This window comes from Aspergillus flavus, chromosome 6, assembly GCF_009017415.1.
Source record: "Aspergillus flavus chromosome 6, complete sequence".
NCBI lineage: Eukaryota > Fungi > Ascomycota > Eurotiomycetes > Eurotiales > Aspergillaceae > Aspergillus > Aspergillus flavus.
The window spans coordinates 1994046-2007856 of NC_092410.1; the positions used below are offsets into that span (position 1 = coordinate 1994046).

At 46.5% G+C, this 13811-nt stretch overlaps 4 protein-coding genes across 4 annotated transcripts; all 4 read left to right on the forward strand.

Annotated features, from left to right (window-relative positions):
• Positions 1 to 626: 626 nt before the first annotated feature.
• On the forward strand, positions 627 to 3464 carry F9C07_2109550 (Rad51-domain-containing protein; the record flags this gene model as incomplete). The annotated part of the gene is made up of 10 exons (XM_071509051.1): positions 627 to 665; positions 767 to 803; positions 851 to 906; positions 977 to 1072; positions 1123 to 1226; positions 1275 to 1702; positions 1758 to 1780; positions 1830 to 1992; positions 2440 to 3368; positions 3456 to 3464. 10 exons carry the CDS (start codon positions 627 to 629, stop codon positions 3462 to 3464), a joined length of 1884 nt encoding a protein of 627 aa, XP_071367815.1.
• An 895-nt stretch (positions 3465 to 4359) lies between these two features.
• On the forward strand, positions 4360 to 5255 carry F9C07_8562 (uncharacterized protein; the record flags this gene model as incomplete). Its single annotated transcript, XM_041293895.2, has 2 exons — positions 4360 to 4684; positions 4762 to 5255. 2 exons carry the CDS (start codon positions 4360 to 4362, stop codon positions 5253 to 5255), a joined length of 819 nt encoding a protein of 272 aa, XP_041149139.2.
• Positions 5256 to 9239: 3984 nt separating this feature from the next.
• On the forward strand, positions 9240 to 10624 carry F9C07_1766396 (uncharacterized protein). Its single transcript, XM_071508374.1, has one exon. The coding sequence runs from the start codon at positions 9437 to 9439 to the stop codon at positions 10205 to 10207; it is 771 nt and encodes a 256-aa protein (XP_071367816.1). The 5' UTR covers positions 9240 to 9436; the 3' UTR covers positions 10208 to 10624.
• Positions 10625 to 11513: 889 nt separating this feature from the next.
• On the forward strand, positions 11514 to 12912 carry F9C07_2235704 (mRNA binding post-transcriptional regulator; the record flags this gene model as incomplete). Its single annotated transcript, XM_041293894.1, has 4 exons — positions 11514 to 11713; positions 11786 to 11890; positions 11948 to 12091; positions 12150 to 12912. The coding sequence occupies 4 exons, from the start codon at positions 11514 to 11516 to the stop codon at positions 12910 to 12912; spliced, it is 1212 nt and encodes a 403-aa protein (XP_041149138.1).
• Positions 12913 to 13811: the final 899 nt, after the last annotated feature.

Below are 13811 nucleotides of genomic sequence, written 5' to 3' on the forward strand. Positions count from 1 at the left end.
TGAGCGCAGGAGAGACATAGTTGGACAAAAGCAGACGCGTTGATATGCATAGGAAAAGGCTTAAAGATGGTACAAATGGGATTGTGGTACTGAAGATCATTGGTGATCAAAGAATGGTACCTGGCGCGGTTGTTACCTCATCTTTCCGTACTATACTCTATTTCTGATGAATGGGAAGCAAAAGCAGGGGAAAAAAAGCAGAAAAGCAAATTCCAATTTCTCTTAAGTACCACCGTCTTTCTTCGTATCATTTCGCTCATTCCACTCTCCGAGAATGATCTCTCCTGTTGCATCTCATGTATTCCAGGTTCAGGCTTTGCATTCCTATCTTTATGGATCTGTGACTGGGAATAAGGCCGCCTCATTCCGTTTGGTCTTAGCCTAGCTATATATTTTGAAACATTCTATTGGACTACCTGCGGATTGTCATCCCAATAAGGTGGTCCAACCCATTAGTACCTACCAGGTACCTAGTTCTGGACGATTTCCTGTTATGGAAAGGCTCGTGACATGAATTTCTTTCAATTCGAGTCTCAGTTCACCCCCTTCTCCTCAGTGCTCTCCCAAGAAACTTATCTCACAATATCCCTTGTGGCCTAAACTGGGCTCGCTTGTACACAGACATCATGCCCGGCTCTGATTCGAGTGATGAGTTCAATGATGATGTTGAGTTTATTCCCTTGATCATTTTTTTATTTTATTTTAATGCTCTTCACTTCTCTCAAGCTCGTGATTTCTGACTCAATCTGAGCTGTGGCATTTACAGGTCTTCATCGTGGACGTTGACAGCATTCAAGCTCATGGTATACCTCCAGGCCATCCAAGTGAAGTATGATCTCACCGCGAACAGGGGTCGGTGCCGCCGATATCACAAAATTGAAGACCAATGGCTTCTATACTGTTGCTGTATGTCCCGTGGCCTTTACAGACGCAAGCCGTCTAGGTTCTTAGATATTCTTATATTTACCTTGCCTAGTCCGTTCATGGGGCTACCCGAAAGACCCTTCTGAAGATTAGAGGCTTCAGTGAGGTCAAAGTTGAAAAGATCAAGGATGCCATCAACAAGTGTTTGGTATGCAAAGACATGGCTTAAGATTATACCACTGTGACTGATTCAACTAGCCATCTGCGTCTGGATTCATCACGGCAATGGAGTTGAGCCATCAGCGGAAGAGAGTGGTTCGTATCTCAACGGGGAGCAAGCAATTTGATGCTATATTGGGAGGGTAAGTCGTAGGCACTATTGCCATAGAACGAACCACTGACTGTCTTAGTGGTTTCCAAAGCATGAGTATCAGCGAAGTCTTTGGGGAATTCCGGTGTGGCAAGACACAGCTATCACATACTATGTCCGTCGTGGCACAGCTTCCAAAGGAAATGGGCGGTGCAGACGGCAAAGTTGCTTACATTGATACCGAAGGCACGTTCAGACCAGAGCGTATTGCTCAGATTGCCGAACGATTCGGCGTTGACGCTGACTCGGCTCGGGAAAATATTGCCTATGCGCGAGCTCTTAATAGTGAACATCAGCTAGAATTGTTGAATACCCTGAGCAAAGAGTTCACTGGTGGAGAATATCGCCTTTTGATCATTGACAGTATCATGAATTGCTTCCGGGTGGATTACTGTGGGCGTGGAGAACTTGCGGACCGCCAGCAGAAGCTTAATCAGTTTCTGATGAAGCTCGCCCATATGGCTGAAGGTTTGTACTCCTGTTCTGGCCCTTTGATATGTGGACTGACTGGATATCACTTTAGAATTCAATGTTTGCGTCCTAATGGTGAGTGGCTTCCATAGTCGCGGAGGATGTCAATCTCATGTAAAGATAGACGAATCAAGTCCAGAGTGATCCTGGTGCTAGTGCCCTCTTTGCGGGTGCAGATGGACGCAAGCCTGTGGGTGGCCATGTCCTAGCGCATGCATCCACAACTCGAGTTCTTCTCCGCAAAGGCCGCGGAGACGAACGTGTTGCAAAAATTCAGGACTCACCAGGTATAGTTCTCCTGAGATTAAGATGACCACCCTAGCTGAGAGATCTAGATTGTCCGGAGCAAGAAGCGACCTACGTGATCACTAATGGCGGTATCAATGATCCCGATAAGGTGTAGAATGCAACAACTCTATCGTGATGCACGGATCACGACGAACAATATACGAGGCGTTAACATTGAGTAAAGCTTACGGCTTGTTTTTCTCCTGAGTAGAGTGCCATTCGCTATGCTGAGTGTATTACAAGTACAGGTGTCTGGTAGTTCCATGTGCAATGTTCGCGGATAGTCTATAGTAGAAGGGGTTTGTTTTAAATCAGATAAATTTATTTTCTCCGCCTTCCCGGCTAAAATAAAATTTCCCGCTAGAATTTCTTCCGTGCAACAAAACCCATCAACCTAACTTTTCTTCTTCTTTTCTAGATTTCCATTTTTCACTAAAACCACACAGTAAAAATGGGAAAGGATCTAGAAATAGCTGGCTACACCGTCTTGCCACTTCGTTTACCCCCCGCCGAGTCCAAGCGTGCAAAGCCCGCAACACATTATCTCTACCTCCGACCTCATGAACCACGCATTCCCGATGCTGATACACCCCGCTCGCTATTCGTAGTCAATGTTCCCATCGACACGACAGAACTACACTTGCGTCACTTATTCGGGAGCCAGCTAGCCGCCGGCCGTGTAGAGCGAGTCCACTTCGAAGCCGTACCGACGAAGAAGAAGGGAGGAATGACCACGGCGCATAGCATGGTCGCGAATGTTTCGAAGAGCAAAAAGAGAAAGAGAGTGACAGTCGATGAGCTACAGAATCAGCTGGATGATGTCGCGTTACCGTCTACGTGGGACCGGGAACTTCAAAAAAGCGGTGCGCATGCCGTCGTCGTCTTTGTCGATAAGCCCAGTATGGTGGCCAGTGTGAAAGCGGCCAAGAAAGCAGGCAAAAGGAAGGATGGGGAAATTGTTTGGGGCGAAGGCCTCGAGGACCGTCTTCCTCAGCTGGGCTTACAGCGTTATCTCAACCATGAAGAGGTTCGGTATCCTCCCCGCGCGGAGTTGCTGCGCACGGTGAACGATTTCATGACGATGTTTGAAGCTGTTGCCGAGGCGAGGAGGAAGGAGCAGGCACTCAGGGCACAGGAGCCGGACGAGGATGGATTTATCACGGTTACGAGTGGGCCGAAGCTTACGTCTGTTGCACACGAAGATGAAGCTAGGGAGTTGATAGAGAAGCAGAAGCAGAAGTCGCAGGGATTGGAAGACTTCTATCGGTTCCAGTCTAGGGAGAAGAGGAAGGAGAGGCAGAATGAGTTGCTGAAGAAGTTCGATGAGGATAAGAAGAAGTTGGAGGAGATGAAGAAACGGAAGGGAAAAATTAGGGTGAGTTCAATTTTGTTTCCTACTATTTCCCACCCCCCCCTTTTTTTTTCTCCTAATCAAGGAGTTTCATTGCTGATGACTTATTAGCCTGAGTAATGCGTTCATTGTGTGTCGGCATGGATTCTTAGCATGGCGTTTGGGGTTGATTAAAAGTTTTGACTTCCTCATGGATTGGAGATGTACGTGTGAAGTGACTGTGAGTAACGTGCGCTTTCTTTCATTTTTTACATGGTATTTCATTATTTTTCATACCAATGATGAGTCCGCTGGGGCCAGAGGAGAGCAAGACTTGACCTTGGTCGACGTCATGCCATGCCTTCAAAAACCAGCGTAATCAATATCTTCTCACTTCTCTGAAGCAACAAGCAATCGCCCTTGTCTATAGAGTTCTGCCGCGGATTTAGGACACCTGCTGATAATCGTTACTCCGACTAGGTACTTTTATTTCCCTCTAAATCTTATGATCTCGGAGCTGTGAGATAAAATAGGCGCATGTACCGGTTGATGATATGTATACCTACTTGTTGATTTTAAATATTAAGGCGCCGCGTGCAATAGCTATGCCTGTGACTTTATATGTCTGCATTTAGAATAGATTAAATAACAACTATATCTTCTCCAGCCATGGGACCATGATTTTGGCCTTATACGAGTAGATCCTTGCGAGGTGCATATAATCAGTCTGTATTGCGCACAGACCACCGCGTTTATTCTATCTTTAGGGCTTGGCATGACATCTTCAGTTGCACATGATCGCCCAGCTGACTCCATACACGACCAGGTACTTGGACTAAGGAACGCTGTATTTCCTATTGTTTCCGTTTGCAGATCTGCATAGGGCAGGATAGTAATCTTGTCTGAAACTGTGCGCATTTCACTGTTGAATCCGTTGCTACTCTACAAAAGGGGTGTGATTTGGGTTCGTTTCCTTGTATCATTTTTGGCGAAGACCACTTTACCCTTGTATAACTTCTATATATAAATCTCGTCCATGTCTTTTACTACATCACATCCAGATCCAGGGGGGTTCATACAGCCGTCTCTTTCCTCCCCAGCTCCCTCGACATCCACTGCTACTCCATCCATTCTTCCCAGACCAAGACTGCACCCCCTCAAGGCAGGTTCAACAAAAGAAACCACTGTCATCAACCATGTTGACAAGACAATCTTGATCGTCAATCGCCGACATGCCAAGAAGTTCAGCAGTGCATTTGATGACCAAGCCCAGCAGGAGTCGGAAAGGGGATATGAGAGCTTCAAAGAAGTAGCCAAAGATATTGAGGGCTTGGTCGATATTCTTTGGGTTACTGGGACGCGTATGTGTATCTGCCCTACTTCACTCGCTGCGTGGAGCGAAAGAAGTCTAGTAAGAAACTTAGCTGACTTCACACAGCATCTCTTCAAATACCATATTTGATCTCTCTGGCGGTGTATATTAACACATACCTCCCTGAATACCCCTTCTCTCCGAAGGCGACTTTCCGTCTACTTAAGAAGCTGGATTCCGTATTTGCATCTCTCCTAACCGGAGAGGACGCCGACTCTGGGGCACCCCTGCCAGGATTCGAATCAAGACGCAATGTTGTATCTATGACGGAGAAAGTCCGAATCAAAAGTATTGCCGAGACTTGCCGTGTAGCTGTTGTAGAGGCCAGAGAGCAAGTTGATGGTCCTGACGATGAAGATGACCTCAGTGATGACGACGATGATATGGATGATGTCTTCAGTACGGATGATTACACAGCTCCTGGGAGGTGGGAGATGGAGACCGCAAGAGTTTACGAGAAGACGATTCAATTACTTGGAGATGAGCTGGGGAAAGCGGGAGAATTCTGTGACACGAACTTGGCTCCCGGAGATGCTTGCCAGGCTGAGCCGAGTGAGTGAGGATTCTGACAATAACAATCAGGCCAAGCAGCATTCGGCTCTGGGTTCGTGATTAGTGATTCCATAATATAGCATATGCGGCCTCCTTGTTGAATGACATGTGAGGATTGAAAGCAATAGGTCTGGCACTACAGCAGTATAGAGAAAAGGGTACATCAAGGGTCTGGGGTTTCCTCGCCAAAGGCGTTGAAGGACTGCTTCGGAGCGCAAAGAAGTATTCCGGTATCTAAAGAAGGGCCACAGGCATTATTCTCACTGGTCTAAGGGTCCCCTTTTTCCCTGATAGTAGTATTCCTATCCTCCGCTATGTGTGCAGTTGTTTCCCAGGTAAGGACAGGCCATATAAGTGACATTTGATTTTCTTTCAAAATGATCTTTGGGTTCCTTTACAGAATCGATGACACTGCAAAACTTGAATACCTTCAACACGAATTATCACACGCCCTCGTGCCCACACATGTACATAGATATTAATGGGTACTGACATTATATTACTCCAGCAATGTTTACTTCGCCTTGAGTGGACCAGGTTCATTGATTTTCAGGCACAGCTTCATTCTTTGGTCGCGTAGATAGGTCAGACTGAAGACGACATACAGCATGGCTTTCATTGTCTTCTTTTTTACCCAACCGTCTTTGTCGCGCATTGAGTGTAGGGTAGTATGCTCTCTTGACTTCTGGCGCGTACCATGATCGGAATTTATTCTAGACCATCTACACGAACCAAACCAAATTTGTTTAACGCATTTCCCAATGCCCAAGCTAGGCCACTAGTAGGGCTAGTGCTTACTGTTCGTGGGTGGATCAGGGATTGGGCGACCTTGGTCGTGTGTGTACTACGACCACATGGCGGTCTTGATATGTAGTATATCTCGATGTTGTAAGAGTAATACGCTTGCATAAATGAGCTTTAATGCATTCGGCTGAACCCCTTTTTATCTGGTTTTGATATTCATTTTATATATATATATATACGGAGTAGTTTTTTTTTTTCAATTCCGAGTCCTTCCCTTGGCGGCCCTGCGGGTTAGGAAAGGTTTATGGAAACTCGAGCGGACACGGTGTTTCATGGGTGTCAGACGACTTCAGTTGTTGGGTATGTTGGGCATTACCCGATCCATGGTTCCAAGTCTTTCCAATCTTATACTTTGTAAATGCAGTGATGGTTCACGTTGACATCCATTAACAAGGCTTGTCTATTGTGGACGAAGAATTTTCTTTTTTTCCTTTTTCATTTTTAAATGTACTTACTGTATCTTGGCATAATATACTCGAGGCTAATGTATATGCGAGTATACATCATCATCATCATCATCAATCTGTTTGGCTTTTCCACTGTATCTGAACCTTAAAAAAATCAGACACACCAAGAACAGATGGAGGGTTCCATACCTACTAATGCATGGGGGTTGATGGTCTCCTGCAAGGGACTGACAACCAACCAATATCCATCCGGTAGGGACGGACCATCGTATATGTAATTCTGTACCTACATCTTTGTGTCTCTCCACATACCTTGACGAAGGTTCAAGTCGGATATTATGAATGCAAGGGAATGTCACCTCATCAATGGGTTCATTCATCTTACGATACTCCGTACACCTCGAGGGATTCAGGTAAACTAATCGCTACCCCTTACTCATGCCAGAGGTGTTTCTCTTTTGTTTTGGGTTTTGGTGTTATCTCGAGACAGTTCTGAGACTCCCGTGCCGAAACCACAATCATGGCACATGCATACATACATACCTAGCTAGGTATCTGTAGGATGTAGGAGCTGGAGTGTAAGGTATTTACATCAAGACTATCTCTATAGATAAAAGGCCTTTTTTTTTTTTTTTTTTTTTTTTTAACTTCTCATTTCCTTCCCTCTGAAATTACTCAAGCAAGGTACATGTATCAAACTTGATAGGTAGGTGAATCGCGTCGCGTACGCGTACATACCTTGAAGATCAGATCAGGTACTGTCCAGTCAGGCTGTGGGTTTAGCTTTAGGTACGCCTACCTGTTGCCGTCATAACCATTCTCAACCGTTCGAACAAGCTAAATCCCAATTTAGAAAAGTGAGATAAAAATCGAAATCCAAAGAAATTAAAATAAAAAAATTTTTTTTTTCCCTCCTCACGAGGCTGAGGAAAATCTCTGCCATCTCGTGGAGTATCCCACCCTCCTTTCAAATTGAATTATGATCAATGAAATGCATTATCTCCATTGTAGATACGTATGGAGTAAGGCACTTTACCCAACTCGACTGTCTAGGGCCCTCAGACTTAGATTCCCTAATAGTCGTTGGCTAATGTTAAAAATTACGAACCACGCCGGTCCAGATGCTCCAGCCAATGGGAATGGCAATGTCATAGATTCCATGGTTCTGATTGTCGGTGGGTTTTTTATTAGTCTTGGTTTTGGATGGATGATTTCTCATACCAGGCAAAAGGAGAGGGGAAAAAAGAAAGAGAGAGAGAGAGAGGCCTACGCGGATGGGCCTTTTGGTATTGTATAGTAAATACTGGGGGAAAGTTGTCGTTTTTGTGATCTTCAGGCCTTTTTTGAATCAACCCTTTTGGTGCCTAGCCTGTAGAGTATGGACAGCTTGGACCATCTCCGCTATAATTAACAATAGAAACAGTTTTCAAGGCAAAGTTGCCCTAGTTTTTAGCGCATGGGCCAAACTGGCTATAACACGTTGTATTATAGGATAATCTTGGGTTGGCTCTAAGAAGTTGAGTTAGTCCTCCGTAATCCGTCCGGAGTGCTGCTTTTCGGCCGTTATTGTCCAGAGCTCCACGATCCCATGGTTTTGGAAGCATTGGTGGGGTCGATGTATTTTTCTCCCGTCTTGCCTTTGATCAGGCTAACTTTTTCTTTTTTCTTTTTCTCTTCTCTTCTTCTAATTTTTAATTTTATCTTTTACCACATCTTAACCAATCTCCAGGATTGGCACGATGGTGTAAAGTAGGCCCGAGCAGCTGTCTTCTGAGCTTCTTTCAAGCCTCTCAGAGGACGACCCGGACGACCGGCGTGGCTGCAAGCGGAAACCGATCTGCGAATGAATGCCCACTGAGCAAGGTCAACAACCCCAAGCGGAGACACGGCTATGACGATAAGGCCCATGGACGCGGATGGAACTCGACGAGTCACAGGCCAAGGACGGAATGGAAAAAAAGGAAAAAAGGAAGAGCTCACGACCTCCGGCAGTTTGGGAGTCTCTCTGCATGTGCATTGCTCAGGTCCTTGCAGATTTCGTGCAGCGAGCCAGATTCATAATTTCTTTTGACTAATTGAACTGAACGAAATTCTGCCTGCTTCCCGTCGGCGTGTGTGGGTATTATTGCTTCCTTGCTTCCTTGGGGATTGTTGCATACCGCACGGTTGGGTTGCTTCTTGCTCCTCCCTAGATTAAAAGAAAAGGAAGGGAGATTATGGGAAACTGCACGGGTGATTGAGATGAGATTCATGCTTGCACTGTTGTATTATTAAAGCTCTTTCTATACGATGACAGGATTCATGGACACGGGTTTGCATATACCGTGGGTCAAGCATATTAGTATGATGTTATCATGGACAGCAGGGTAATATACCTAGGTACTTCTCTACTACAGTACGTACTGGTCCATACAAAATGGTAAAATAATGTATATCTGCACTACAAGATACTGTGTATATACATCCGGGCTATTACTACCTAGGAGGGACCCAATGAGATGGAAATCCAGGTAACTTTAGCCTTCTTAATTAATACTTCCCGAGATCTACTATCGATCCTTGTCCGAATGCATCACGAATGAGAGAGGGCTCTTGACAAATTCCCGTATTGTTCAGATGCATGCGGAGGAAATCAAAGAGATCGTGTCGGGTGAGCTACGGACTACCGTACTAGTTAAGGCGCAGGATGCAGTAGTCATTTGGGTTTAGAGTGGTTCCGATGTAATGAATCATAGGGTATGGTACCTGTATCGGGTGGACCATTTCATCATGGATCTAGGTCTCCCATCTCCATACATGCATTCATTGATTATACTGTGTAGAGCTCACCCTAGTAGACCTAGAACTTATGACGATACCAATTAAAATACTATACTGCAAGTTAAGGCATGATTTCACCAACAATGGAAGAGTTCCGAAAGTATCCATCCTTACTTCTTACTTGATACCAAACTGCCAGCTTTCTTCGGACAAAGACTATGGATGTCACCCAAGAAAGAGAATTAATTCAGATCTACAAAGGACCAAGTCCCGGTTCGATTCCTTCTGTTGAGCCGGTCATCCAAGCTGAAATAAAAATCAAGACAAAATTAAAAGCTTTCCCCCCCCCCCCCCCCCCCCCCCCCAAAAAAAAATTTAAAATAATAAAAAATTTTTTTTCCTTGAACAGTCGGCAAACTTTCGACCCACCCTGGCAGCACTGCGCCCCTCATTTTCTTCTCTCCTCACAGTTTAGTCTCGCTCAGGGCTCTTGTGTGGTCGTTCTACATTATTTGATTTTTCTTTTTAATTTTTTTTTATTACTACCTCTGGTTTCTGTTCGTTCGTCTAAGGTAATTCTGCCGTCCTTTGGTCCTGCCCTAGTACTAGCATCTCCATTTTCCATTATTCTTCCATTTCTTCCCTTCCCTCTTTTCCCTTCCCTTCCCTCCCTTCTTCTCCTCCCTTCCCCTCCATTTCTGAAGAATAGTTGCTGCTTCGTCTACCCCTCTTCTTCTTTTCATTTTCATATTCCTCTTCACTTTCCTTCCCCCGTTCCTTGTTCTTGTCGGAAAAGACGGAGTCGGTTTGCGGATAGTTCTGTTAACAACTTCTTGTGCCTTTTCTATCTCTTAGTTTCTTACTTTTTTTTTCTTCTCCACCTCGCGGGAGTTGTCTTGATTCCTCCAGTTCCTGGGTTCGTTTTACGTCTTCACGCATATTTCTCTTGCGCCGTTTCAGAGCAACGCATTTTATATCCCCTCTTGTGAAAACCATTTCTCAAGGTCGCCTTTGTTTTATATCATCTGGTAAGTATTTTATCTTCCTGCCATTATTCTAGCCAGTGGATTTTCTTTCTCTTTTTTATTTGTCGGTCGTGCTTCACCCCGAGGGATTGGTTCTTGGTGCGATGTGGAAAGGACTTGCGTCATTGCCTTGCTAGTGGGTGCGCTTCAGGGATCATGGAACGTCTTCCTTGAGAGTGGTATCTACTTCCTCGAAGAGACGAAAAATCTCCTAAGCCGTTGCTCTTCGAATATACTACCATCACGTTCTGGCCCATCAACCGATTATTTTAGTACCATCAGCCACCATGCGCCAGCCGATCGTTATCTTCCGCCTTGGCTAGCATCCGACGGTCTGAATGGTCACTAAAACGCAACACCCAATGGGCTCAATATCGTATCTCCAAACTTGAATGTCGAGCATATAGCCTTGTTGTTGCGCGGTTTGGTTTCTAGATGAATGAACAGCATCAATGTGGAGCTGGTTGGGACGGTCGCAATCGGTGCCGACGGATCAGGAAATACATCGACGAATGCGGTTGCGGCCTAGTGAATGTGTGGACCATGGCTACTCTCCTACTTCGACTTGGACCCAAAGCTCTCCGACTTCCAACTGTCCTGTCGTTAGACTGTACGACTTCCGGGTCTTCCGTCTCATCTTGGAAAGCTCCCTTGTCCGTTGAAAGATAGTCTTGGCAAGGCTGAAACAATTGCATCGTTTATCTTCGACTTCCATGAACTAAGCCCTCCCGGGTCACTCCACGACTCGCTCACCTTGGATTTTAATCACTTTTGATTTTGTTCTTGTCACTGTCGCTTTTGAAGAAGTTTCACTGGGACTGCTCACCAGCTCCATTCACTTGGGTTGTGCCCTTGAAAATTCCTCACTCCCGTTCTGTTCTCAAAAACGTCCCTTGGCTCTTTTAACTCAAGTTAAATCACAACACTCCTAGCAGCACTAACCAGCTTTTGAACTTGATTTAGGAAGTGGAAATACCCTCTGATCATTTCCACTTGAACGATCATACGCTTCTCTCCTTGACGATTCCAACGAATTCCCACTCGCACGGACCGTTTTCGGGATAGAAAAGTTTTTTTGTTATTTAGGTTTCTGCTCGTTTGCCGGCAATTTGAGGTATGCGCAAGAGTCTTCCTGTCCCCCGAGGGGCGTGGTTCGAGAACGAGGTGCTACAAATGGCGGAGTACTCGATCTCGGTCGAAGAAATCTAATTAACTGGGGGGTCTATTTTCACAGATACCGTTATAGTTACGAACTCGGATTCACGCCAAGATGTCTTTCCAGAACTTCGAATCGTTCCAGAACCAGCACCCAGCGGCTGATGCTGCCGCTGCTGCCCCTGGCGCACCTGCTACCGCGGATACCATGGCCGGCCAGGCCGACCCTACCACTGCCCAATTCCAGGGCCCTGCCCCTGGCGAGCCAACGGCCGCTCCCGTTCAGCCCGCTCAGGAAGGAAAGACCACTCTCTGGTATGTGCTATCTGTCAAGGGCAACCCCCTTCCCTCTTGGCTTGGAACAATATGGCTAACAGTAAACGTCAGGATGGGTGAGCTTGAGCCCTGGATCGACGAGAACTTCGTCCGCAACCTCTGGTTCCAGATGGGCGAGCAGGTCAACGTGAAGATGATCCGCGACAAGTTTTCTGGGTGAGTACACAATAATCTTAGAAAACGGTTCGAAGGCGATCCTAATGTTGGTAGTAGGAGCAATGCCGGCTACTGCTTCGTCGACTTCTCCTCTCCCGCTGCTGCCGCTAAGGCTCTGTCGTTGAACGGCACTCCCATGCCCAACACCAACCGCCTCTTCAAGCTGAACTGGGCCACTGGTGGTGGCCTGGCTGACCGCAGGTAAGGAGCTCAGATGGATTCGAAACCACCGAACATAACTGACAGTCATTTTTTCCAGCCGTGATGACCGTGGCCCTGAGTATTCCATCTTCGTTGGTGATTTGGGCCCTGAGGTCAACGAGTATGTACTCGTGTCCCTCTTCCAGAGCCGCTTCCCATCCTGCAAGTCTGCCAAGATCATGACCGACCCTATCAGCGGCATGTCTCGTGGCTACGGCTTCGTTCGTTTCTCCGACGAGAACGACCAGCAGCGTGCTCTGAGCGAGATGCAGGGAGTCTACTGTGGCAACCGTCCTATGCGTATCTCCACCGCTACTCCCAAGAACAAGGGTCCTGGTGTCGTTCCCGGCGGTATGGGCATGCCCGGTCCCGCGGGTATGTACCCTCCCATGGGTGCTCCCCCCATGGGCTTCTACGGTGCTCCTCAGCCCATGAACCAGTTCACTGACCCCAACAACACAACTGTCTTTGTTGGTGGACTTTCCGGCTATGTCACCGAGGATGAGCTTCGGTCTTTCTTCCAGGGATTCGGTGAGATCACCTACGTCAAGATCCCCCCCGGAAAGGGCTGTGGCTTCGTTCAGTTCGTTCAGCGCCATGCCGCTGAGATGGCCATCAACCAGATGCAGGGTTACCCCATCGGCAACTCCCGTGTGCGTCTGAGCTGGGGCCGCTCTCAGAACAACTCCGGTCCTGCCGGAAGCCCTTATCGCCCTGCTCCTCCTCCGCCTCCCATGTACCCTTCTATGGGCATGCCCCCTGCCCACCAGTATGGCGGCTTTGCGCCTATGAAGGTTGGTGACCCTGAAGCTACTGCATGAGACTCCGCGGTACCTAGTGCAGGCTAGATTGTTAACGAAAATATCTAGTAAAAAAAAAGCGTTCCTTTTTTGAAAGCCACAGCAGGAGTTTTGCGTCATTTCAATGATGGGTCTTTTGTGTTATAACAAGTCTGCTATTTATCTCTGCGAAAGCTCCCTTCTATAGCTCTGGATGGGCATTTTCTCCTGTGCTACGTATTTCATTACATCTGAGCGCTTTTTCATTTTCTTTCCACCTTTTTGTTAGCAAGATTTGAGCTCTTATTTCACAAACTATCCTGCTATTTTTCTTCTTGATGCCTCGTTTAACAAACCCCTTACCGAATTCGTTTACGTTCTCCTTTTCCCAATGCCCCCTTTGCCTTTTCTATTACGTTTGTGGCCCTAGGCCCTTGTTATGCGTATGACACCTAATCGATTCGTTGATGCGTGTCTTTCCCCTTATATCCTTGGGCAGGCATTCTGCGAAAAGTTCCTATTCTTGAAACCTTTTCTCATGAAGCAGTCAAATTGAATTATGTTTCCTTATGAGGATGTTGCGTCATGCTTTCTGCTAGACTGGCGGTCTGTACAACACTGTTTCCCTTCAACGTCTTTCCTAAGTGCAGTTCACTTTATGGAGTCCTTTGCGTTCTCGCTCGTTCAGTGTCTGTCTTTTGTGGTCATGCACCGGATTTCGGTCGGCTCAGGGGATCTTTGCTCTGGCTCGTCTGTTCGCCTGCTCTACACGCTGCATCCGGAGTGTCATCATCTGGAATTGGGTCATCTCTCTTTTCTGAATCTTCGTTATTGTAGCTACTGGAGCTGGAATAAGGTTGACTGCTGTTTGTTCTACCTGTCCCTGTGGATCTTCGGTTAAAGGCTACGCTGCATGTTTTCTCGGACGTTGGCGGCAATCT

What these genes read in the sequence shown, in the direction of transcription:
- F9C07_1766396 (XM_071508374.1), top strand. Translation starts at nt 9,437, where the DNA reads ATGGATGTCACCCAAGAAAGAGAATTAATTCAGATCTACAAAGGACCA.